At 37.1% G+C, this 24,914-nt stretch overlaps 1 protein-coding gene across 1 annotated transcript in view; it reads left to right on the top strand.

The window, feature by feature from the left end:
* The window catches only part of SEC24B (SEC24 homolog B, COPII coat complex component), a 91,001-nt gene that overhangs the window by 37,411 nt on the left and 28,676 nt on the right, over nt 1-24,914 (top strand). Inside the window, exons 4-7 of the mRNA XM_044681640.1 lie at nt 2,155-2,259; nt 13,643-13,723; nt 17,724-17,905; nt 20,674-20,861. Of these exons, the coding sequence (XP_044537575.1) occupies nt 2,155-2,259; nt 13,643-13,723; nt 17,724-17,905; nt 20,674-20,861 (556 nt within the window). The remainder of the gene's footprint in view (nt 1-2,154; nt 2,260-13,642; nt 13,724-17,723; nt 17,906-20,673; nt 20,862-24,914) is intronic.

Genomic DNA, 24,914 nt, shown 5'->3' on the forward strand with positions numbered 1-24,914 from the left:
ACACACACACACACACACACACACACACACACACACACACACACACACACACACACACACACACACACACACACCCTTCTATCTATTAGAGCTCGTTATCTTTTTCTCTCTTTTTTTTCTTCTCTTTTCCTCTAAGGACTACTAGATGCTAATAGAAAAGTTTATCTAGGAACAGGCTCAAGCAGTTCTGCTCTCAGAAAGGATTGACCTCATTCTATCTCAGTTAAGGAAAATGACCTGTGATTTGCTTTTAATTAATCTGATTTAGCAAGGAGGACAAGTCAGCAGTTGCATAGGTTTTCTGGGCCTGTGACATCTGTTTTTTGCCATTGGTAAGTTTAAATTGGGCATTGGACTACCAGCAGCCTATTCAATAATGGAGAAGTGTATTTCACTTCTGGTTCTGTCATGTTCATTGACTTATGGTAACTGAGCAAAACAGATAACACTTTAACTTGTTTCTTATTTTTTCCTAATAGACAATTATTGCTTATTTGGAAATGACATTTTGCATGTACATCTTATGTATCTTATCTCTTTAAAGTGCATATTTCCTGATGATAGAGAAAATGCTTCCTTCACCCCTAAAAATTCTAAATCCTAGAATCAAATGCATTTATCTCTTCTATAAATATTTCGTGTTAACCTACAAACTACATGCTTAATCATGACATTCTTATTGTATGTAATGTATAATTTCTGTTTAAGTGTGCACTTAGTTTAACTTTTCTTAGAACATCAAGCCACAATTTGATTGAGAAGCCAAAGCCGACATTACATATTGCCCAAATTCCATTTGTAGAAATTTTTTTCACATTTCTAATTTATTTTTATCAAAATACCTATCATTTTTACATTAACAATTAAATATTTCAAGAAGTAGTAGATTTTTTTTTTGTATGACCTCTTGAGACTTAATGGATAAACCAAAAATTTTAAATCATCTTACATTTATCTTTTGCCCCATCAGAGATCATTTATTTCTTATAAATGGAAAGAGTTAAACTCCATGCTTTTAGAAGTGACTACTGTGCCAAAAACCAAAAATCTGTTCACTTGAAATGCAGAAAACATCTAAATGCCAAAATACAACTGGGATCATTATTCCTACAGTCTTCAAGGAGGACCCATCAGATTTTTCTTCAACTTTTCTTTTAAGTGTTTGGTAGTTCATCTTAAAGTTTCAGATTTTCCCTTCTAAGAACAGTTTGAGTTAGCATCCTGAAGAGATTCAAAGTTTATCATAATTTTACCTAATTAATGAAATATAGAAGAGACTCACCTCTTTTTAGCCTAATTTGCTGGGAAACATAATTGTCATTTGTTGTATTTTCCTTGGATTAGATTTCTTAGGAAGTCAATTTCAGTCTCTTTCACATCCTCAAAGTAGGGGCAGAGTAGCTTGAGATGGTTTGTGCATGGATCATGCCTACAGTTTCTGCCTATTTTGGTATTTAAGATTTGGAGTCTTTGTAAGAACATAGATAATTATCATTTTTATTAAGCATTCAATTGTGATTTCCCTCTTCCCATCCCATCCCCATCCTTCATGATAGAAACTGGACCTCTACCAAGACAACATTAGAGGCGAAGTGGGGCCAGTTGCTATACAGCCTTTGCCAGAAAAGAGCTACAAAGTCATTCTAGTCCCATACCCTCGTTTTACAGTCAGGGTGGGGGTGAGGTTCACTTTTTTATGGTCAATCCAAGTAGCAGAACTGGAATTTGAAGCTGAGGCCTCTGACTCCAAGTCTATATATGCTTTTTCTGTTGTGCCATGCTCCTGACATCCAAGGAACTTATATTCTAAAAAGAAATGAATCACAGATACTCACTGAGATCCAAATTGAGGAAGATGGTTAGGCATCAGTAAAATTTCCAAAGAAGAACAATTTCTGGTTGCTTCTGTGAAATATGTAATGTGTGCTCCTATGTACTTTGATGTTCTGTTAATGCTTAACCAAATCAGTCCATGTCAAAGCTGCTTCTCCTAAACTGCTTATCCCAGGTAATCTAGCTACTCCAGATTGGGTAACACATTTGGTTCTGTGCATGGTGGGTCGTCCTTCGGAATGCCAGAATTCTCTCTCACTTTGAAATGCAATGCCATGACTTGATTTCTCATCTTTCCTGTTTGTGCTTTCCACTTCACAGGCATGCAGTATGATGACTATGTTAATAACCCAGCTAGCTCTGCACCAACTCCCTCGTCATCAACTTCAGATGATGAGGAAGAGGAGGAGGAGGATGAGGAAGCAGGTCTGCTTTAGCTTTACACCAGTTCTTGATCTTTTCAAACTGTGCTCGTTTTCTTTGTATTTCTAGCACTTTGGATTCTAGGTTCTTTTTAAAACATGGAAACTTAGAATTTCAGGATTTGGCACCATGAAGTATATAGTTGAAAATGAAATTTAGCTTGGGTGGAAGAGGTTGTATGATCCCTGATATGACCTTTTTCTCTCTGTTTCATAAACTTCACCATTACTTTATTTCTGGATGACAGTGTAAGCCTTAAGTTGAGAGGAAGAGTTATGATTCAGTTTGCATTTCTTCCATCTTAGAGCAAAAGAGGTTTTTTTTTTTTTTTACTAGCTGTCAAGCTTCTGGCTGAGTCTTATGGCATATTTGCATAATGCTTTGTGGTATCTACTTTGCATGCTTCTTCAATGTTCTATTCAAATCTATAGAGTTGGATTTGATTAAGCTTAATGGCATAGGGAAAGGAAGAGATTATTTAGGGGAAGTCACCTGCCCATCTTAATAGGAGTCTACTAGACCCAGATACTGCCCTTTCTTGCATGCTATACACAAACATATGACCACCTCACATGTTACCAATTAGAAGAGTGTATTCAGGGGGCAGCTGGGTGGCTCAGGGAATTGAGAGCCAGGCCTAGAGATGGGAGGTCCTAGGTTCAAATCTGGCCTCAGACACTTCCTACCTCTGTGACCCTGGGCAAGTCCCCATTGCCTAGCCCTTACTGCTCTTCTGCCTTAGAACCAGTATTGATTCTAAGACAGAAGGTGAGGGGCTTCAAAAAATAAAAATGAATGAATGAAAAAAATGAAAAAAAATGGAAAAAAAAAGCATATCCGTGTGGTTTTCTAACAAAATCTCCTTAGCATCATTCTCTCTACTCTTCATTGGTGGAATCCTACAGAAAAGCTAGAGGTTCCATTCAAGTATTCGCATCCATAGCTGTTTTATTGAACCATGATTCTTCCTTCCACCATATTCTCACCTAGTGGGATTTATTTTGTTAGAAACCTTGCAACCCATGGTATCCTATCTGTTTCATATTTAAACTACGTGAGATTATTTTTACCTTTCAGAAAAGGTGAATATTTGAGAGGAAGAGCAATGTGTAGATTACACTTTTACTGTAGATATACAAATGCATTTATATTTTTGCAGATTTTATAAAATGTATTGATTTTTCCAAAATCTTAGTTATGTCTCACTTTTACTCAACATTATAATCCTTCCTTCATGGTGTTTCCATTTGAATGGAACTATTTTAGTCCATTTCCTATTAGGTTGACAGGAAATGGGGATTGTTGTTGATAACTTGCTCAATAAGCTAGTCTTCTTCAGTGTCACCCTTTATTGCTTGAACTAGATTTTCTCCTTTTGCCTTTAGTGGGTAGGAAGTCTTTGAGTAGTTGGTTAGTATATCACTTTTATATTGTAACTTCTTTTAATAGCTTAAATATTTTTGGTAAAGATAAAGGGAATAAGATTCCCTTTGTTAGTAAGAAGAGTAGTATGTATACAAAATGGTCAGAGGTCCCAGAGATTTGAAAGAGTAAATCTTCTTCATGTGTAGATATTATCCCTATGTACTGAATTTTGTGCAAGTTTTTTTTATTGGTTTTTTATTTCTACAAAATCTCTGCAATTAGGTAGCCATTTATTGGTGGGGTTTTTCTGTGCCATGGTTTTCCAAAATCAGTAAGTATGTGTGATCATTAAGAGTACCTGTAATTTCCTGGCAGCATGCAAGCTTTTTATGGAAATAGATTGTCTCTGTCCCTTTTTCCCCAGCACCTGGAGCATAGTAGGCTTTTTTTTTTTTTAAACCCTTAACTTCTGTGTATTGACTTATAGGTGGAAGAGTGGTAAGGGTGCGCAATGGGGGTCAAGTGACTTGCCCAGGGTCACACAGCTGGGAAGTGGCTGAGGCCGGATTTGAACCTAGGACCTCCCGTCTCTAGGCCTGGCTCTCAATCCACTGAGCTACCCAGCTGCCCCCATATAGTAGGCTTTTTAAAGCCTCTGTAAGATCTGTGAACATAGCCAGCTTTGTGCTCACATCTAGGTGACAGAAAGATTTTATTATGGTAGCAAGGAGGAATACACATTACATTTAAACTTGAATTATAAATTATGAATTAAATTATTATAATGTGGGGGAGATATGTGGCTTTTCAGGAATTATTTTATATTGTTTTAGATGACTCAGGTAACCATTAAGTAATAGATGGATCCTAGATGGAAAAGGGCCTCCATCCATATAGGCCAGCTCCCTCCTTGTACGAATGAGGAAACTGGGTCCCATTTAGGTAACATGACTTTCCCATGGTTACACTAGGCACTAGGAAGCAACAGATCCACAAGTTGAACCCAGGCTTTCTGATGTTGAATCCTGTACTCTTTGAAAACACTGAACTACATATAAAGTATTATTTGCACACAAAGTAAAGTGATTTTCTAGGAAGTGTCTGAGGCCAGATTTGAACCTATGACCTCATTCAGATGCCTCTAGGCTTATCCATGAACCAGTTCCCTCTAAAATTCACTAGAATCTGATACATCTCAACATAGTCAAAACCTGGGAATTCAAATTGAGCTAAATCTGCCACGTGATAGCTGGTTAGAAAGTTCAGAATATTCAGGATGTCTGATTCCTTGCCAAAGTACACAATTTGCTTGTCTATAGAATGAAGACAAGTAGTTAGCTTTATGTGCCAAAGACACCTTGTCAAAAGCTGCTTTTCATAGTTGGAATGAAACATTTAATTGCTTCCTCCACCCCACCCCTATCTATTTATTACCAGTTGCATTCATCTTGACTAATTTCCGCCCCCCTCTACCCCTTTTAACCCATCTCCAAAATGTGTTTTTTTTTTTTTTTTTAAAGTGTTGCTAATTCAGAGCAGAGTAGCCTAAAAGTGATGTTTCTGCATTTTATAGTAAGGTAAGGCTGCAAAGGTGGGAAAAAACAGGATGTTGGTTAATAGCCATCATTGCTAAATATCTTGCTTTCTCTACACTTCATAGTTGATCCTAATGTTGGCTGTGGAGTAAATGGTGCCAGTAGCACTTTCCTCTCATCAGTTGGTGAAGAGGAGGGAAGAAGAGAAGTTCATGTAGTAATTAATCATGGCACTATTACAAATAATCTTTTTTTTTTTAATCTTTTTAAACCCTCAAAAAATAGTGTAATGTTAGCATTAAGGCATTTTTAACTAAACTCTATTGCTGCGAGGTTTCCTAGAAAGTCAAAATTATTATTTTTTTTAACTTCTTTATGCCTTTTTGATTGTTTCTAAATAACTAAAATGGCAGAGCATATCAACATTTTGTACTAAACCATCTAAAAGTTATGTCTTCAAATTATAGGGAACAAAACTAAATAACATTTTTTTAAAAACTTTACTCATTTTAAGTTTCTGCTAACTTGTACTCATAAGGGCAATAAAATTATTTTGTGCCAGGGACAGCTGTCAGAAGCAGAATTTTTATTTTTCCGTGGGATGTTACTATCTGCTCTGGGTTGTCAGAAAGTAAGTCTAAATGAGTCTTGAGCAAATAAAAATCCTCTAGATTACCAGAGCTGACAGAAATCATCTGTTCTCCTAAACCTTTTTGTTTATCATATTCATTTCTATTCTACATATCACCTTTTTTTTTTTTTTTTTTTTTTTGCTTAAGGACATTCCTCTAGCTGCTGTTCTTTAGAAATGGAACATTTAGCATCCTCAAATTGAAAATAAGAAATCAAAGAGGTAAAAAGAGAGGAAATGGTCATGTGAATGTCCAGTAAACAGAGGTCAGTGTTCCCCTGTTCTGTCAGTTATATAGTCTCCATGTTTGTGAAAGGCCAAGGCGTACACAGGTCCAGATGAACTCTCAGGAGAACCAGTTTTTATTGGTAACTTGTTTTTAGGCAACTTTGATATCACACAACAGATTAAAATGTCACGTCATGTCTAATAGAATGATTGCTTAGTTATTTTGAATTAAAGTACTTTGACATAGGACAGAGGTCTCCAGGTAAAATTTGTTTTTTAATTCCATTTTTGACCTTCTCTTAGTCAAATTTGCCTTAGAAAAGAATAGAACATATCTCAGATCTTTTCCTTCAAAGATTAGAATAGATTACTATTTTATTCCTCAAAAATGTCACTTTTATCTTAAGGAGACTAACTTTTAATTTAGCAACTATTTAACCTGCTTTATGCATTACTGTGCCAGGTCGGTGGGAGATGTGTAAAAAGTACACTACACAACCCTTTTCCTTGAGTGGCTCGCTCACAGATCTGCACAAGGCACAAGACTTCACAAATGAATGAGACAGTCATCTGAGAAGATAAGCACAGCAGTTGCAGTCATAAGAATGCCCTGACTTAGGAATGTCCTTTATGTTGCAGTACTGCCAACCATACAAAGGAAACGCAAACACAGTGAGCTCCTTCCCCACCATTCTAGAGTGGGGAAGAGGTACAATCAGAAGCTTTTTTTTTCCCCCCTAGTGCTCTGGTTAGTGTTTCCACAGCCCCTAATGTTTTGTTTTGAAACCCTTACTTTCTGTCTTGGTAACAACTCTGGCATAAGGACAAGGGCTTTAAGTGACTTACCCAAGGTCACACAGCCAGGAGGTATCTGGGGCCAGATTGGAACCCTTGAAGATGAGTCTTTCTGATTTCAGACCAGGAGCTTTAGCCACTTAGCTACTTGGCCTCCCCTCCAAAAGTTGTTTTATAGGAGCAGCATTACAAATAGCAATTGAATTTGTAGACTAGTGCCCAAAATCTTGCTTTTACATGAATATGGAAGTTATGTGCTGTATTTGAACAATATCCTAATACTGAGCAAATAGTAGACACTCTTTAGGAAAAGAATATAGGTCAGAGAAGAGTTTAGAACATGGAATTGGTAAGAAGAGATGGGCTTTAATTGTCCAGCAATGAAGTTTTGTAATAATAGCATTGCTTTAATAAGCACTTGAGGTTTAAACACAAAGTACTTTACAAACATCTCATTTTATCTTCTCGGCCACCCTGCAAATACTTTCGTTATTCCCATATTATAGATGAGGAAACTGAAGTTGAGAGTTATAAGTGACTTACCCAGGGTCACAGAGGTAGTTAAGATCTGAGGTTGGATTTGAACTCTGGTCTTCTTGACTCCAGGTCTAGTGCTATCCATTGCACCACTGAGCTGTCTATATTTTAGCCTAAAAGCAGTGAGGATCTTTGAAGGACAGCAAGTTGGTCAGACTTATGTTTTTGGACTTTGGCAAAACTATTAAAAAGTGAACTTTAGAGAGGAGAAACAGAGAGACCATTCCAAGACAATTGTGGTTCTGGTGAAAGGCGCTGAGGACCTGAAGTGGGGTCAGGGGATGTCATAGAGGTCTGAGAACAGAGAGAAAAGCTTTGATGGGAGATTTTACAAGTATAGAATTGAGACCTGAATAGAATTTTGCCACACAATTCCATTTAGATCATTTAGATTTCAGTAGGGAAATAGAAGGCAGAGGGGTGCATAAATTGAAGGGAAGCTGAGGAATTCTGTTTGGGACATCATGAGTTCGCTGCAGAACATACAGCTGCTGGTGCTTGGCAGACAGGCTACGGATGTGAGGCTACAGCTTAAGAGAGCATGGGAACTAGATATGAATGTCAACCACATAGAAACAATAATGACACTAGTGAGGGAGGGAGAAGGCCCAGGACCGAGAGGGGCCTGGGCTCCACCAAAAGCAGCCTCTGGACGGAGGATGCTGTTAACCTTTGCACAGACTCAGTAGAAGGGAGAAAGGGAGAGCTGGGTAGGACTGACACAGAAGGGGAAAACAGCCTGGGAACAAGTGGTAACAGGGAAAGAAAGAGGTTTGAGGGGGGTTGTTTTTTTGAGTAGTATAAGATTACAATTCATAGAATTTATATATATGAAAGATCATTACTTTCTTTGAAATATGAACATTTACAAATGACCTTTTTTTTTTCCCCTAGCACTAAACTGTTAGGCAGCATAGTATAATCACTTCTACCTCAAAACAAGTCTACAACTAGTCAGTTTTGGCAGAAAAAATTATATTTCTGCACTGATCATTCATGAACTTTTTTTCTTGAGAATAATCACTCCTTATTTTTTTAAATGCATTTCAAAATAGGATCTATTGTCTGATCTATGTGGCAATGGGGGGGGTCTTTTCTGCGTAGGGGAAAATCAACTCAATCATATTTTCTGTAATTAAAATTTTATAAAATTTAAATCTTTCAAATCTGGCCAAGACACAAAATATTTGTAAGTCTTTTATTTTAACAATAGTACTAAATTTACTTTAATTTCTCTTTTTCTGGTCAGTTTTTCTAATGGGGTTACTTAACTGACTTGATTCTTTAAAACAATAAGGAAAACAGTGCATGTGTGATTTTAAAATTTTTCTTCAAAGATTGTTCTTTATAAATCTGTAAGAGACAGGGTTTAAACAGCACTGTTCACATAAATTAGTCTACAAAGGGCAAATTGAAACATTGTTCTATTGTGCAATCTAATCCTAAAAACAAATTCATGGAGAAATAAATTTAGCTTGAGACTTTAAAAAATCAAAGTGGAAAAATAATGGGATTATTTTCAAGATTTTTTTTTTTTTCCTGCATCTGGTACTTAGCTTTCATGAAAAACATAGTTAGGCAAGTCTAAATGGAGGGAATCTTCTCTCTGATTTCCAGGTCTCCCCTCACACTTTGATGCTATCTCATTTGTCCTCAGTGGACTTTAGGCTTTCTTGGGGAAAGAAGTTTTGCTTGAGGTGGGGGTAATGTAGCCTTTGAGTCTGAATCATGGAAAGGAGAAAAAGGTTTGACAGCCATATTTTATAGATAGATAGATAGATAGATAGATAGATAGATAGATAGATAGATAGATAGATAGATAGAGATAGAGATATAGAGATATATATGCTGCAATTATAGCAGCAACTCCAGGAAGCTTGGTCACCAATTGATCATTTTTTTGCCACACAATTCTGTTAAGATCCAGGGTGTATAGAGAGAGTTTTCTGTGTCTGTGGAGAGTATGTAACTTAGATTAAGCCCAACTATTTTAACATGGCCACATCATTACTTTTTCCCCCCTTCGTTGTCTCAAATATCCTCTTTCCCCATTTATTAATTTATTTTAGAAAAAAAATTTTTTCATTCCTAGCACATGTAGCATTGTTTAGAAAAAAGTGTAAAGTGTATTCCTTAGAGAATTTTGAAGGCAAAATGAAAAAGTTTAGCTTTATCAACATCTAACTACTTCTAACTAAATTACTTCTACTTCCTCATTTGTCTCCTAATTCCTGTCCCCCTGCCATTGTGGCTTCTTTTGTCACTTTTTTTAAAACTTTTTTTTTTTTAATTATCTGGTAACATTTGTACAACCCAATGGAATTGCTTGTCAGCTCTGGAAGAGGGGAGGGAAAGAAAATGAAGCATAGGAAAATATTTAAAAATAAAAATTTAAAAAAAATTAATTGGGGGCAGTTGGGTTGGCTTTGAGAGTCAGACCTAAAAATGGGAAGAATTGGGTTCAACTCTTCCTAGTTGTGTGACCCTGCCCTTACCTCCCAACCCCCATTGCCTACCACTCTTCCTCCTTGGAACCAATACACAGTATTGATTCTAAGACAGAAGGTAAGAGTTGTTTGTTTGTTTGTTTGTTTTAATTATCAAGCCTTTATTTTTGTACCCTCTCACTCTCCCTTCACCCCCCAAAAAAGAAAAACAAGACTCTTGTAACATATGCATACTTGATCAAAAACAAATTCCCATATTGGCCATATCCAACAGTGTGATTCATTCAACATATTAGCCCATCACCTCTACTAGAAGGTGGGTACTTTCTTCATCACTGATCCCATGGATTAACAGTTGGTCAGAGTTAAGACTTTCAGAATTGTTCATTTCTATATTGTTCCCACTAAAATATAATTCTGCCTCCTTTCATATAAGTCTACCAAACTTTCTCTAAAGCCATTTCTAATCATTTCTTTCACAATAATAATTTATTACATTCATATACCATTTTTTGTAATACTATTCTCCATTGATAGGCACCCCCTCAGCTTCCAGTTTTTTGTAATGGCATATAAAAACTAAGAGTGCTTTTGCCAAAAATTCAGCTCTGATATTGCCCTGTCACATAGGCTTGCAATCTTTTTTCTTTTTCTTTTTTTAATCTTCATCTCATTTCTCACCTGGCCATTGTAGTTAAGCCCCAATATCATTCACCTGGATCAATTTTAATTGTTCTCCATTACTTCATAGCTCCTCTTTTCCTCACTCCCATGTCACACACCATCTCTTTACTTTAATTAATCTTCTAGGAAGCTCAGTCACTGCAGCCTCCCTTTACTCAGAAACCTATAATGGTGGCCCTTTGCCTTAAATTTAATCCATGTTGCCTTGACTGACATTCAAAATGTACCACAATTTAGCTACAGTTTTCCAACCTTATCTCCTAGTTCTCACCATCACAAACCCTGTGTCCCAAACAGATGAATTACTTGGTATTTCCTGGATATAGCCTATATTTTTCCTATTTCCTTGGTTTTGTTCATGCTGCTCCCTCTATCTGGAATTCACCACTACTTCCTGACCCCTAGCTATATTCCCCTTCCTTCAAGGCTTGGTTTGAATGACACTTCATGAGACATCCTCTCCCAGAAATAGAAGTCATTTCTCATCTTTAATGGATCTCCCACCTGCTTCCTTTGTTTCCCTATCCTCCTTATTTTTAACTTGCTTTGTGAACATGTATAACTTTGGGAGGAAATTTCTCTGCATTGAAATTGAGTTTTGTTTTCACATTGCTGGACTTAATTATTGGGAGCATTTAGTTATTTATTCTTAAAAAACCAAACTTATTTTTTAGGAGCCAAACATTCTGTAGGGTTTATATATAATACATTCTGTAGGGTTTATATATAATCCAGATTATATATAATCCTTTCCTCACACTTCTGGGCTTTGTTTCATTCTTTTTCCTCCCTAGTTGCACATAGTATTGTAGCCTGAGTGGCTATAAAAGAAAGAGAGATGATTGTACCCAGACCACTTTTGGTTCCTAGTTTTTAACTTGATACTTATTTACTGTCTCCTATTGTAGAGAACCTAGAAGGATCCCTCATGATAAGATGTGTAGGAGTTTCTTTTTTACTGGTAGCTTTAGAAGCAATTTAGTAGTGGCCAGATCATAATCTGTGGATTGGTTTGAATATTTATTTGCAAAGTTTTTAAAAATTTTACCTGTGGAACAATTTCTTCCTAAGTCTGCCTTTGTTTTTGTTGGATGATGAATGTTGGAACTGGAAAGGTTCTTGGATGTCGTCTAGTCCAATTTCTTCATTTTATAGATCTTTAGAGGATGATTTGTGTAGGATCACAAGATCAAGTGGCAAAAATCAAGATCCTTCTACAGAAGACAAGCATCACTTTTTCCACTAAACAAAAGAACAAGATTTCATCCACTTTTAAAATAAAAGCAAAGTCACACACTAGAAAGCATTGAATCAGTGTTGACCAGAGTCTAGGTTGGCTAGCGATTGTCAGCCCTGCCCTTGGGAAATCACTCACATTGGATAAGAACCTTAAGAGGACAGGTGTTTCTTATATTTGAAGAGCCACCATGGTCTGGTAACCTGGCTGAGTTAAAAATACTATTTCTTCGGTCAATCTGTATTATCAGAACTTTAACTAGATTTGAGATCATGATTTAAATGCTTTAGTGTTTTTTAGGCTAGCATAGTAGTACTCTGTTTTGTTTTCAAATTCCAAACATAATAGATATTAACAAAAACATTGAAATAAAATGAAAATCAGTGGTACACAAAATCATATATAAACTCCAAATTATTTATGGTTTAAAATTTATGAGTTAGCTTTTAACAATAATAAAAATCTTGTGTGGCCATGATTAGTTTTGCTGGTTTTTAAAAAAAAATTCATTATTACAATTTATTTTGCAAGTTTTTAGACATCTTGTGTATATTGCTGTTTAAAGCCATCTCATTTAAAAAAAAACCCTTGTCCTTTCAGAATATTTCATTATATTTTATATCCTTTAATTTGTTTAGCCACTCCCTAATGGCACTGAGTTTTTTGTTATCACAAAACTTTTCGAATAGTGTTATATAGGTAACTCTTCTATTGTAATGACATCCTCAGGGGATCCCCTAGTTAGTATATCAACTAGATGAAAAGCTATAAGAATCTGTGATAGGTTTTTCATGGCTTCACTGGAAGGCCTGTTTCTCCATAGCCCCTGATAACAAATGGGGGGTGGGTGGGTGGGTCAATTAATTAATTAATTTAGAGTATTTCTCCATGGTTACAAGATTCATGTTCTTTCCTTCCCCTCCTCTCACCGCTCCTCCCACAGCCAACGCACGATCACATTTCTTTTGAGTTTCGTAGGGTGCATGTGAGGTGTTTATAGATGGAGGAATACTGAGGCCAGAGTCCTATAAGTCCTGAGAGAGTTGTTAATAATAGAAGTCATCCCGTAGCTCTGGTGTCTGGCCCTTTGTCTGGTGCTCTAAATATATGGTAAACATTGTCATTAGCACTAGAATTATAGAACAAAAACATAATTTTAAATTCAGGGGTGGAACAGCCCTTATGTTATAATTAATTTCAAAGGGCCAGGATATCATCTGTCTGTTTAATGAGGATTTGTGTTCAGAGAGTCCGTGCTGTATGACCTACCACCAGATCCCCTTCCTAAATCTTCAGTCAAATTTCCTAGTAAATATGTACACTTTAAATTAACCCATAAACTGTTACCTTGTGTTGACCCAGAGCTTACATTTTATACATTATTTCCCACAATACCTTCACAGAGTCTTTTGTGCTAAATAGAACAGAGTGTTGACCCTTTTTCTGGTGAAAAAAATGCTACAAGCTAAAAGGAATTGTCTTGAGGTCAGGAAGGTAGATTGCTAAAGAATTGTGCAGAATGGAGATAAACTCTCATCTTCCCTCCAAAAGAACCCAGTTGTTAGAGGCAGCTCTTAGCTTAACCTGGAGGGGTCACATTGAATGGCTATTCATAAGTTTGAATGGGGTTTTTGTTACATTTGGTTTCCTCTTTAAAGCCCATATTCCTTTGTTCTTTGGCTGCTTATATTTCAGTTTTAGGCAGTCTCTTTTGCTCTAAATTTTGTCTCCACTCCATGCATTTCCTTTTTAACAGAAATCCACCTTCATTCAAACTGTCCTTAACCATTAGTCATTTTATTGATTTCTCAAGGCAAGACTCTTACTCTAGTCTACAAAAAGCATCTTTATCAAACTGCCAACAACCTTCCTCTCAAAAAATTTGACATTTTTTACTAATGTTATTTTGGTTTTCTTTTCTTCCTAGCCATTGACAGTTCTTCTACAACCAGTAGTGCTTCTCCTGTGCCCAATAGCTTTGATGTCCTAGAAGGTGGGAGCTATCCAGGTGAAACATTGGGTGAGTTGACTTATCAGTAACTTAATAACTGCCTTTTTTTTTAAGTCTTTGCCTTTCATATTAAAATCAGTATTGTGTGTTGGTTCCAAGGCAGAAGAGCTGGAAGGGCTAGACAGTGGGAGTTCAGTGGCTTGCCCAGGGTCACACAGCTGGAAAGTATCTGAAGCCAAATTTGAACCCAGGACCTCCCACCTCCAAGCCTGGCTCTTATCAGCTGTGCCACCTAGCTGCCTCCTAGATCAATAACTTGTAAAATTCTTAAACTTCCAGGAAGACCTTGTATTAGGATAAAGCACATGTCGACCCCATTGCCTGGTGTTTTGGATTTTTTTTACTGCCCAGGTGCTAGAAATGGTTTTTATATTTTTAAATAAAATAAAACTATTTTAAAGTGTTAAAAAACATTCTTAGGGGGGGAGCTGGGTACCTCAGTGGACTGAGAGCCAGGCCTAGAGATGGGAGGTCCTAGTTTCAAATCCAGCCTCAGACACATCCCAGCTGTGTGACCCTGGGCAAGTCAGTTGACCCCTATTGCCTACCCTTACCACTCTTCCACCTATGAGTCAATGCACAGAAGTTAAGGGCTTAAAATAAAATAAAATAAACAAACAAACAAACAAACAAACAAACAAACAAATAAATAAATAAATAAGCAGGCAAATAAATAAATAAATAAATGCATAAGTAAATAAGTAAGTAAATAAATAAACCATTCTTAGCTCTCAAACTATACAAAAACAGGCAGCAGCTGTAGTTTTCCAACCCCTTGAATAAGGCATTTTATCTGTAACAGGATCAAAAAGCCTTGGTCCCAAACATGGCATTCTAGTCTACAAATAATGAAGTTGTCTTTTCAAAGGAAGAGAATTTTAGTGATGTTTCTCATCAAAGAAAAAATTATCATTTGCTTTCATTTATAATTTTGAACAACATATACTGGTATCTCTTAAGAGCCCTAAAGCAATTTTATCACATTACTGCTTTGGAAAAGAAGATATGGTGCTAAATAGTTGGCATTTTCACCCCTCCACAAGATAACTTTCAAAAAACTAATCTGATACCAACCTCCTCTCCTTCTTTCCCTTTTTCTAGACCTTTGTTCTCCCTCAAAAATATTCTCTTGTGAAAATGATTTCAGTTTTTGGTCCTTACTTTCTTCACATATGATACAATGCTCATTATGCATTGTCTGGCTTAAGACAATCTTGGAGAAGGATTTTAGATTCAAGATGTTCAAACAGGCCTTCCAACAATTTCAGGCATATCAGTAGCCAGTGTTGACTTCTTTCTTTTTTTAAAAAAGGATGAAAACAGTCAGGCATGTTTCCCATAAAAGTTGCCCCTTACCATAGAAAAAAGAGAGATGGATATGTAAGCTGAGAACTACATAGTTAATTCCTGTTTACTGGGCTCATCTCAGGCCCAATGTCACTTCAAGGTTGGAACAACAGAAGAAATAAGAGGTACAGCAAATGGTATGGGTGTCCAGCTCTTAGTATTATCAGAAACAGTAGGGGAATTGAAGCCGGTTTACCAAAATTGTTTTTAAGAGGTTTTTTTTCAGATGCAAGATTATATCCTTGTAGAAACTTAAGTTTTACAAAGAATAAGTCTTATATAAAATAAAGAATTCTTATACCCTCTAAATTTTTTCTTCATCTTCATTCTTTTTATCTTTTGGTCATCTGAAGACATAGTCTCTGGTTACTCTTTCTAGAGCTGATTGCACTTTCAGGTATCCATCTAACTGGTTAAGTTGGGGGAGTTGGAATACTCTTTGCTCCCTGATTGCTACTTTCATGTTCTTTCTCTTCATCTCCATCATTCAGTAACTTCTCCTCTCTTGAAGTTAATTCAGTTGATATCTACCACCCAATCAAAATTCTGGCCCCTCTTTTCCACTTACCTCTAGGACACTTTCCTGCTTTCCTCAACGAGTTTAGGGACTGGCTTTTACAGTCTTTCTCTTTTTCCCCAACTCCTGCCCCCATTCTGGGGAACTTGAATGTAATTGATACTGCCTCCAAACAAAGACCTTAACCTCCTAGTTCCTCTACCTGTTCATTTCATATGCTCTGTTCTACCCTGCCACAGCTACCCTACGAGATGATCACAGACTTAATCTTGACCCTCTTTAAAATGAGAGGATTGGATTAGATGGCCTCTGCAGTCTCTCTTCCACCATTCAAGCAATGATCCAGTGCTTTTCATAAAACTGTACTGACTGATCCCACTAATCCATCAGTGCCTTCCTAATCGACAATCTCACTCACAATAGCTTTTCCAAACCTTTTCATCTGTCCTCAAACCTCCATAGTTCTCCTCCCTCCGCCCTCTCAGCTAAGAACATTGCTTCATATTTCACTGGAAAAAATGAAGCCATTTGCTAAGAGCTCTCTCTTCTCCCCTATTCTTCATCTCATATCAGTAAGGTACAATTTGCCATTATCCTTTGCTTCACTCCCATTCTCACACAAGATCCCATTCTATCCCATCACCTCCAGAAAATTTTTACCTTTGCAGCTCTTCCTTTCTTACTTCAAGCTTTCCACGTCTCCTGACTGCTTCCCTATTGCTTATAAACATGGCCATATCTATCTTTAAAAAAAAAAAAAAAGTACACCTTGCTAGCTATCATGCTGTATACTCTAAATTCCCTAAGAAGGCTATTTCCATTTTTTCCCCCCTTACTCAGATCTCTACATTCTGGCTGAAACTGCTGTCTCCAAAGTTACCTTTTTTTCTAGCATAAACTTTTTTATTTCTATATTAGCCATGGTGCCAAAAAAAAAAAAAAGCAAGAAAAATAAAAGGAAAAATATGCTTTGATTTGCATCTAAAATCCATCAGTTCTCTCTGGAGGTGGATTTTTTTTCATCCTGAGTCCTTTGGAATTGTCATGTATCATTGTATTGATCTGAGTAGCTAAGTTTTTCACTGTTGTTTATCATTACAATATTGAAGTTATTCTGTACAATGTTCTCCTGGTTCTGCTCACTTTATTTTGTATCAGTTCAGTCTTCCCATGTTTTTCTGGAAACCATCCCATTTGTCATTTCTTATAGCATGGTAGTACTATCACTATCATATGTTCATCTATTCGTCAGCTGATGGGCATCCATCTTATCAGTTTCCAATTCTTTGCCACCATAAAAAGAGTTGCTATAAATACTTTTGTACATAAGAGTCCTTATTCTTCTTTCTTTGATCTAAGCCTGTTCTATTGTTTAACTTTGGTCCTGATTCCAAATTGCTTTTCAAAATGACTGGAACATGTCTTCGATAAGAGTATATCAGTGGGCAACATTTGTTATTTTTGCCAATCTGATGAGATTTTGAGAAATGCCTAGTCATATCATTTAACTGTTTGCCTGTTTAGAGAGTGGCCCTTTCAGTCATCCCACAACTATTCCCAGATCCCCCTTTTTTACAAGTAACTATCACTTGACCTTGACACACCTTCAGGCTATCTTATCACCTTCTACTCACCTCCCTGGATTTGAATGACCTGCTTAGTGGAATTGTTCATGAGTATAGTCTTAAGTTTATTTAAAGGTACATTGTAGATGTACCTTTAAATACTATGTTCCAACCCTGTCATTTTACAGATGAGAAAATTGGGGCTGAGAGAGCTTCACTGGCATGCCAGCAATCATAGAGGTCATGAGTAGAGTCAAGATTCTGCCTGAGGCCCTGATTCCAAATTCTTTGTTCTCTATACATCTCCTTTCCAGTATACCGTGGTTGCCTTATTTGCTATGACTGTTTTCAGGAAAGTGGGCAGGATGGGGGAGAGATCAGCAATTTTAATGGCAAGGAAAGTGATTTTTCCTCTGATATTCACCCTTTGACACATTCCTGCTTTTGTCAGAAAGGAAAAACAAAATCAAAGATGCCATTGACTAGCAAGGTGGGTCCATAGAGCTGGGCATAGCTAATTTTGAATTTTGTTTCCAGCATGCTGAATGTGTACTTCTCTCTTTGTTAGATGCACTTTCTTCATCGACCAGCAGTCCAGCACCTGCTCCCTCCGTCCCTCAGGCAGCAAAACCCACTAAGCCCTTTGGTTATGGGTATCCAACTCTTCAACCTGGTTATCAGAATGTAGCACTGAGTTCTGGAGCACAACCTAGTAACCCAGCATACTCTGGATTCCAGCAGTATACCCAGGTGTGTGTGTGGGGAGCCATTTGTGAGCTTTTTTTGAGTGAACTGCTTCTCAGAATTACCCTCCTAGAAGTCCAGGTCTTATACAGTCTCTTGTGATTGTACTTCATCTGGCTGGGGGAAAAGGAGAATTCTCTGTTGTTATTTCTTCTACCTCCCAGGATGGAGAGTTTATTTTGCTTTTTACATGGTGTATTCCCCAAACTATTTTACCGAAGCCTACTTAGTAAGAAAATGGCATAGTTTAGATATTTAGATATTTGTTCTGGTAAATGTCAGAAAACAATTGTTGAAAATTATTTCTACATGTAATTAAAAAAAAAGAAAGGAATAGACCTATTTAAAAAAAGGTATTTTCGCTAGTGCTGCTATTGTTGTTTGAGCTCCTCCTCCCTTTCCCTAGTTGTAATTAGCCACTGCCACACTTATTGTAGCCTAGTCTGACACCATCTCAGTTTCACAACACACAAAGGTGAGCATCTTTAAAAGTGACTGAGAATAACAGCTCCTATTAGGACTGTAAATTAAAGCTTTATATAAAGTTTTCTCAACAGCCATGTGAGAAAGTCATTACAAGTATTCTTTTTTCTCTTTTACAGATGAATTTGTAATAGAATTTGTAACTTGTCTAGAGTCACACAGCTAGTAAGCATCTGTGCTGGAATTTAATTCAGCTTTGGTCTTCTGCCTCCCCAATTTTTTTTTTTATTACTCTGAGGAAAATAACTTCAATAAAACAGAATTTCCCCAAGATGACAAAAAGACTTTCTTTCTGGAATCAAAGGCCTCTGCTCAGCCTACCTTCAAGAATATTTTCAGCCCTCAGAGAGGCTAAGAGTAAAAATTAGATGGTTGGCACCTTGGTTAAAGGCTTTTAACTCACAAAAGACTTCAGCTTTCTTGGGAAAGTGCAAAGCTGGGGGGACAGGGAAGGGAACCACTGGGGGGAAAAACACAAACATTAATACTTATTCAAAATAGCAATGATGATAATCATGGTGGTAGCTGACATTTTAGGGTTTGAAATCATTATTCATTAAATTTCACCATCCTGTAAGTTAGGAAACATAGGTATTAGTATCACTGTTCTACAGATTAAAAAACTGAGACTCAAGTTAATCCATGGACACCCAACCAGTAAAAGAGTGAGATTTGAACCCAAATCTTCCAACTCTTAAATCCAGTGCTCTGTTCATTACTTCTGCCTCTCTCTTCTCTGTAGGCACCAAGATTTCCTTGAGTTCCACTTGAGTACTTTTCTGGTGTTCATCAGTTCAGATAAAAGTTTGATTTGATAAACTGGTTTTATTTGGCTGGGTTTTTTTGCTAAAACCAATAAATCCTATTTGGGGTCATATATCGTTTTTCCCTCTGTCTTAATAAGGAAACATTAAATGTGGGGGCTGGAGAGAAACCCAATTATTTTTACTGTTCTAGTTAGAGGAGATTAAGTAATGTGTTGGATTGAAGGAGTAAGATAGTGGAAAGCACAAACTGTCTGCTTCCCACCATACTTCTAAGAGTAAAAAGGAAAATGAATCTTCTCTATCTCATTGCATTCCTTTCAGAATAGATTGAGAGCAGGATCTTGGGGAGAGGGGAAGTTAGTTGAAGGAACAACTGGACAGATTTCTGTTATAGGCAAAAGAGATTCTGCTAGATGACAAATGACAAAGTATTTGGCCCTTTTAGCCCAGGAGACATTTTATCCAATATCAACCCAGGAGCTACTAGATTCACTGTTTACATCCTCTAACCCTGGCAATGATCTGAGGTGTCTATCTTTATTAGAAAGATGGCAAAATTCTGTGCCACCTCATTTTAAAAATGTATTTATCATTCAATCAATTCCTTATCTTCTGGCTTAGAATCAATACTAAATATTAGTTAAAGGCAGAAGCCTGGTAAGGGCTAGGCATTTGAGGTAAGTGACTTGCCCAGGGTCACCCAGCTCAGAAGCATATGAGGTTAGATATGGACCTCCCATTTCCAGGCTGGCTATCTTATCCACCAAGCCTCTTAACTACCCCGGGCCTTATTTTTTGACAGCACTTCAAAACCACCTCTCACCTAGATGTCAGTTGTGAGTATCTTTACTACCTATATTAATCATTCCAAAAGATTAGCATTTCACTAACCTAGTTTTTTTAGAAGCCCATGTTTTCAGAAGTCTTTTTTACTATAATCTGCTTGATTTCAAGTTTTATGGCAAAAATTGAAATGCCATTAAAATAGTAAAGCTTGCTGTGAAACCCATTTAAGAATTATGAAGTTTTTTAAAGTACATTCTTAGTAATGTCTTTTGTTATTCCATTGTTTCAGTTTCTCCCATCACCCTCCTCACCTTCCAAAGAGCCATCTCAAATAATTATTTTTTTAAAGAATGTTTTAAAAACCAACCAAAAAAAATTATTTTGAAAAAATCTGGAAAGCTGTGTAATGTCCCATACTTGTATACCCTCTTACTCTTGCAATGAAGGAGGCAGAAATATCTTCTATTATCTCTCCTTTGGAATAAGAGGAAAGCCTTAATTCCTTCTTGATGGTCATTAATTGGACACAACCTTCTAATAAAAGGACCTTTGAGTTTATTAGTCAATGTTTTTTGTTAACCTTTGAAACAGGGAAAGCATGTATAGACAAGTCAGCATGGGGTTATTTACTCGTTAGTGTTATCCCATTCCTCTTTTATAGATATAGGGGAACAAACTCAGACCCCATGTGAAATAATGGTTTACATTTTTGTTCATAACACTCTTACTGTTTTTCAGCAGTATCCTGGTATGAATCAGTTGTCATCCAGTCTAAGCGGATTAAGTCTCCAGCATTCCTCTCAGCAACCTGAAAGTCTGAGACCAGTGAACCTCACTCAAGATAGGAATATTCTGCCTGGGACTCCTGTTCTTGCTCCTGTACCTAACTTGAATTCAGACCTCAAAAAATTAAATTGTAATCCTGAGTAGGTATATGTTCAGTAATCTTTTTTTATGTTTTTTTAAAATTTATTAATATTCATTTTTAACATGGTTACATGATTCATGTTCCTACTTTCCCCTTCACCCACCGCACCACCACCATCCATGGCCGATGCACATTTCCACTGGTTTTATCATGTGTCCTTGTTCAGGGCCTATTTCCAAATTGTTGTTAGTTGCATTGGTGTGGTAGTTTCTAGTCCACATCCCCAATCATGTCCACCCCAACCCATGTGTTCAAACAATTGTTTATCTTCTATGTTTCCTCTCCTGCAGTCCTTCCTCTGAATGTGGGTAGCATCTTTACCATAAATCTCTCAGAATTGTCCTGGGTCATTGTATTGCTGCTGGTACAGAAGTCCATTACATTCGATTTTACCACAGTATATCAGTCTCTGTGTACAATGTTCTTCTGGCTCTGCTCCTTTCGCTCTGCATCTGTTCCCGGAGGTCTCTCCAGTTCGCCTGGAACTCCTCCAGTTTATTATTCCTTTTAGCACAATAGTATTCCATCACCAGCATATACCACAGTTTGTTCAGCCATTCCCCAATTGAAGGGCATCCCCTCATTTTCCAGTTTTTTGCCACCATAAAAAGCGCAGCTATAAATATTTTCATACAAGTCTGTTTATATGATCTCTTTGGGGTACAAACCCAACAATGGTATGGCTGGATCAAAGGGCAGGCATTCTTTCATAGCCCTTTGAGCATAGTTCCAAATTGCCAGCCAGAATGGTTGGATCAGTTTGTGAACTCCACCAGCAATGCATTAATGTCCCAATTTTGCCACATCCCCTCCAGCATTCATTACTCTCCCCTTCTTTCATTTTAGCCAATCTGCTGGGTGTGAGGTGATACCTCAGAGTTGTTTTGATTTGCATTTCTCTAATTATTAGATATTTAGAACACTTTCTCATGTGCTTATTGATACTTTTGATTTCTTTACCTGAAAATTGCCTATTCATGTCTCTTGCCCATTTATCAATTGGGGAATGGCTTGATTTTTTATACAATTGATTTAATTCCTTGTATATTTGAGTAATTAGACCCTGTCAGAGTTTTTTGTTATAAAGATTTTTTCCCAATTTGTTGTTTCCCTTCTGATTTTGACTACATTGTTTTTGTTTGTACAAAAGCTTTTTAGCTTAATATAAGCTGTAAAAAAAAAAAAAAAAAAAAAAATTTTCTCTAACTCTTGCTTGGTTTTAAAGTCTTTCCTTTCCCAGAGATCTGACAGGTATACTATTTTGTGTTCACTTAACTTATTTATAGTTTCCCTCTTTATATTCAAGTCATTCACCCATTCTGAATTTATCTTGGTGTAGGGTGTGAGATGTTGATCTAAACCTAATCTCTCCCATATTGTTTTCCAAATTTCCCAGCAGTTTTTGTCAAATAGTGGATTCATGTCCCAAAAGTTGGGCTCTTTGGGTTTATCATACACTGTCTTGCTGACGTCATTAACCTGAAGTCTTTTCCACTGATCCTCCCTTCTATCTCTTAGCCAGTACCATACTGTTTTAATGACTGCTACTTTATAGTATAGTTTAATATCTGGTACTGCTAGGCCCCCTTCCTTCACATTTTTTTTCATTATTTCCCTTGATATTCTTGATTTCAGTAATCTTTTTAATGGGTCATTGTGTGATCCAAAATTTTTTTATGTTGGTATTAAAAAGAGTTAAAGTGGAATAGAATTTTTGTTGATTTTAAGATAATACTAAGGAAGGTTTCCCATGTTAAATTAGCATGGAAATTAAAGGTGGCAGACACAAAATTTAGTCCTTCGATTCCTGAGCCACTTTTATTTTCAGAAACTTCTCTAAAGAGCATGTTTTTTCATCTGGGGAATAATTTTTTTGTTTTATTTGGAGATAATTTGGTCACTTTCTAAGTCTCACTGAGGAATTTTTTTCTAATTCGCTACCTAAGTTAATAATCATTTCTTTTTCTCTTTTTCATCCTTTTATTTCCCCAATGGAAAGAGTGCTAGACTTGGAGTCAGCAGACTTGGCTCTAATATTTGCTAGCTGTGTGACTGTGGAAAGTCATTTAAGCTCACTGAGCTTCAGTTTCCTTATCTATAAAATGGCATTGACAATATTTGTACTACCTACCTCCCAGGTCTGTTGTGGAGGAAGCACTTTGTATACTTTAAAGCACTATATAAATGTGAGTTGTTAGTAGTAGTAGTTGTTGTTGTTATTATAATAAAACATAATCTTGATAACAATTCCTATCTCCTTTTAGTAAAATACATGTATTCATTTAGCTCATTTTTATGTAGGCCCACCCAAGGAGCAGTTTAGGCGGAGAGTTTGGCCCCTCAACACTCTTTATGTTCATCAGGGGAAATAGAAAAAACAAACCCCAGAATGATTGCTCCGTCTTGTACCTAAATTCTGGTTTCCTTTGTGCTGCATTCTTTCAGGTAGGGATCAAATTAGGTGCCTGCATCTGGCCTGCTACCGCAATCTCATTGCACCTCCCATTTTAACAGCAGTCATGATGGTGGACGTTCTGGAGTGCTGTACATTTTATTTAAGCCTTGTGACATTCCTACTGCTGCTCTCCCATTGTTACACCCCCCTTTCTAATGAGGAAATTGAAGGTCAGGCTAGGACTTAGCCAGTTCACACAGCTAGTAAGTTGTAAAGCCAAAACTCTGACTCTGCTCCTCCATATGAACTGGTTATTAATCAGGCTTTGGGCCTGCCTCCAGGTGGGGACCCCCTACATAGAGCATCCGCTGTCCTTCTCACTTCCTCCCTGTCCTTGTCATAAATGTGCTGAGTCTCCTCAGGTGTCCTTCAGCAGAGTTCATTTATTCCTGCAGTTCATCTCTTCCATTCAAAAGGAAACGAGGGTTTCTCTAAATAGAAAGAGACTCTTATTACTTAGCATAGACATCTTTTCCTTAAGAATCAGTATCTTAGACTTCAAGTATTTTCCTTGAACTTTCCCAATTTCCAATTCTTTTCATTTGTTTGATTTCTGCTATCTTAACTGCCATTCATCTTCACTGAGAACTGTTGGTTTTTGTTGTGTTTTTTTTTTTTTTTTTTTTGCACCCTCCCCTTTTTCCTAGCTTGGCTCACTGCTTTTATTTCCTCATCCCTAATTGAGTTTGCTTCCTGTCTTTTTCAAGACCTCAACAGTCCATGAAATAGAAGTGACCCCACAGTGGGTGTACATTTCATGCCATTCACAAAGCCTTCCCCAGGGAATTTTCTGCTACCCATGGCTATCCTAACCCCATGGTCAAGTGTCTGTCAGCAATACCCAGGCTATGTGCAGATTCCTCCTGTTGAAGAACAGGAAAGCCCAAATGTCTAGGTATTACCTTTACTCTCATAATCAAAGGTTTTACAAGAAATCTTAAAACAGCTTGTTAACCATTAAATTGCCTCTGTCCCTGGTCTTTCCCATCCTCCCCATGAGCCTAGAGCATTCCCTGAAAGGCCACTCTTAGAGTCTTGGTATTCCTTCTCTAAGCCTGATCTTATCACTACCCTCTTCCTTTGTTCTCCTGAGGAATTGAGTTATGACTGAGGGCTGTTCTTCGTCTTGATCAAGGAAGTGCACACTAGTCAGCCCTACCATCTGCAGCCTCTCCGTCACACTTGAGTAAGCCCCTCCAGAGCTGGGGTTACCAAGGTGTAGGCTGCTGAGTTGTTAGCAGGATTGGACCTACTCAGAATTATGAAATAAATAAAATTTGCCTTTGAGTCCTCTCCTCTTCCCAATTACAGAAAGATTTTATAAAGCTTAAACCATCCCTAAGACTTTGGGGGCATCCTGCATAAATCTTGGGACTAGAGTGGACCATAGAATTCGTGGTTGATTTATATTCATTTTACTATGTAAACATTCTTCATAGCAGTTTGTCATTGTATATTTGGGGAAGATGGCTTGCCTCATAGCCAAAATATCTAATCTGAAATATCTAATTTTTGCCTGACTGTGAAAGCTTTACCCGTCACCTGCCTTAGTATATTGTTGTTATGACCCAGCAATTCTGTGTAAAGTTAGAAAAT

The sequence above is a fragment of the Gracilinanus agilis genome, chromosome 6, assembly GCF_016433145.1.
Source record: "Gracilinanus agilis isolate LMUSP501 chromosome 6, AgileGrace, whole genome shotgun sequence".
Classification (NCBI taxonomy): Eukaryota; Metazoa; Chordata; class Mammalia; order Didelphimorphia; family Didelphidae; genus Gracilinanus; species Gracilinanus agilis.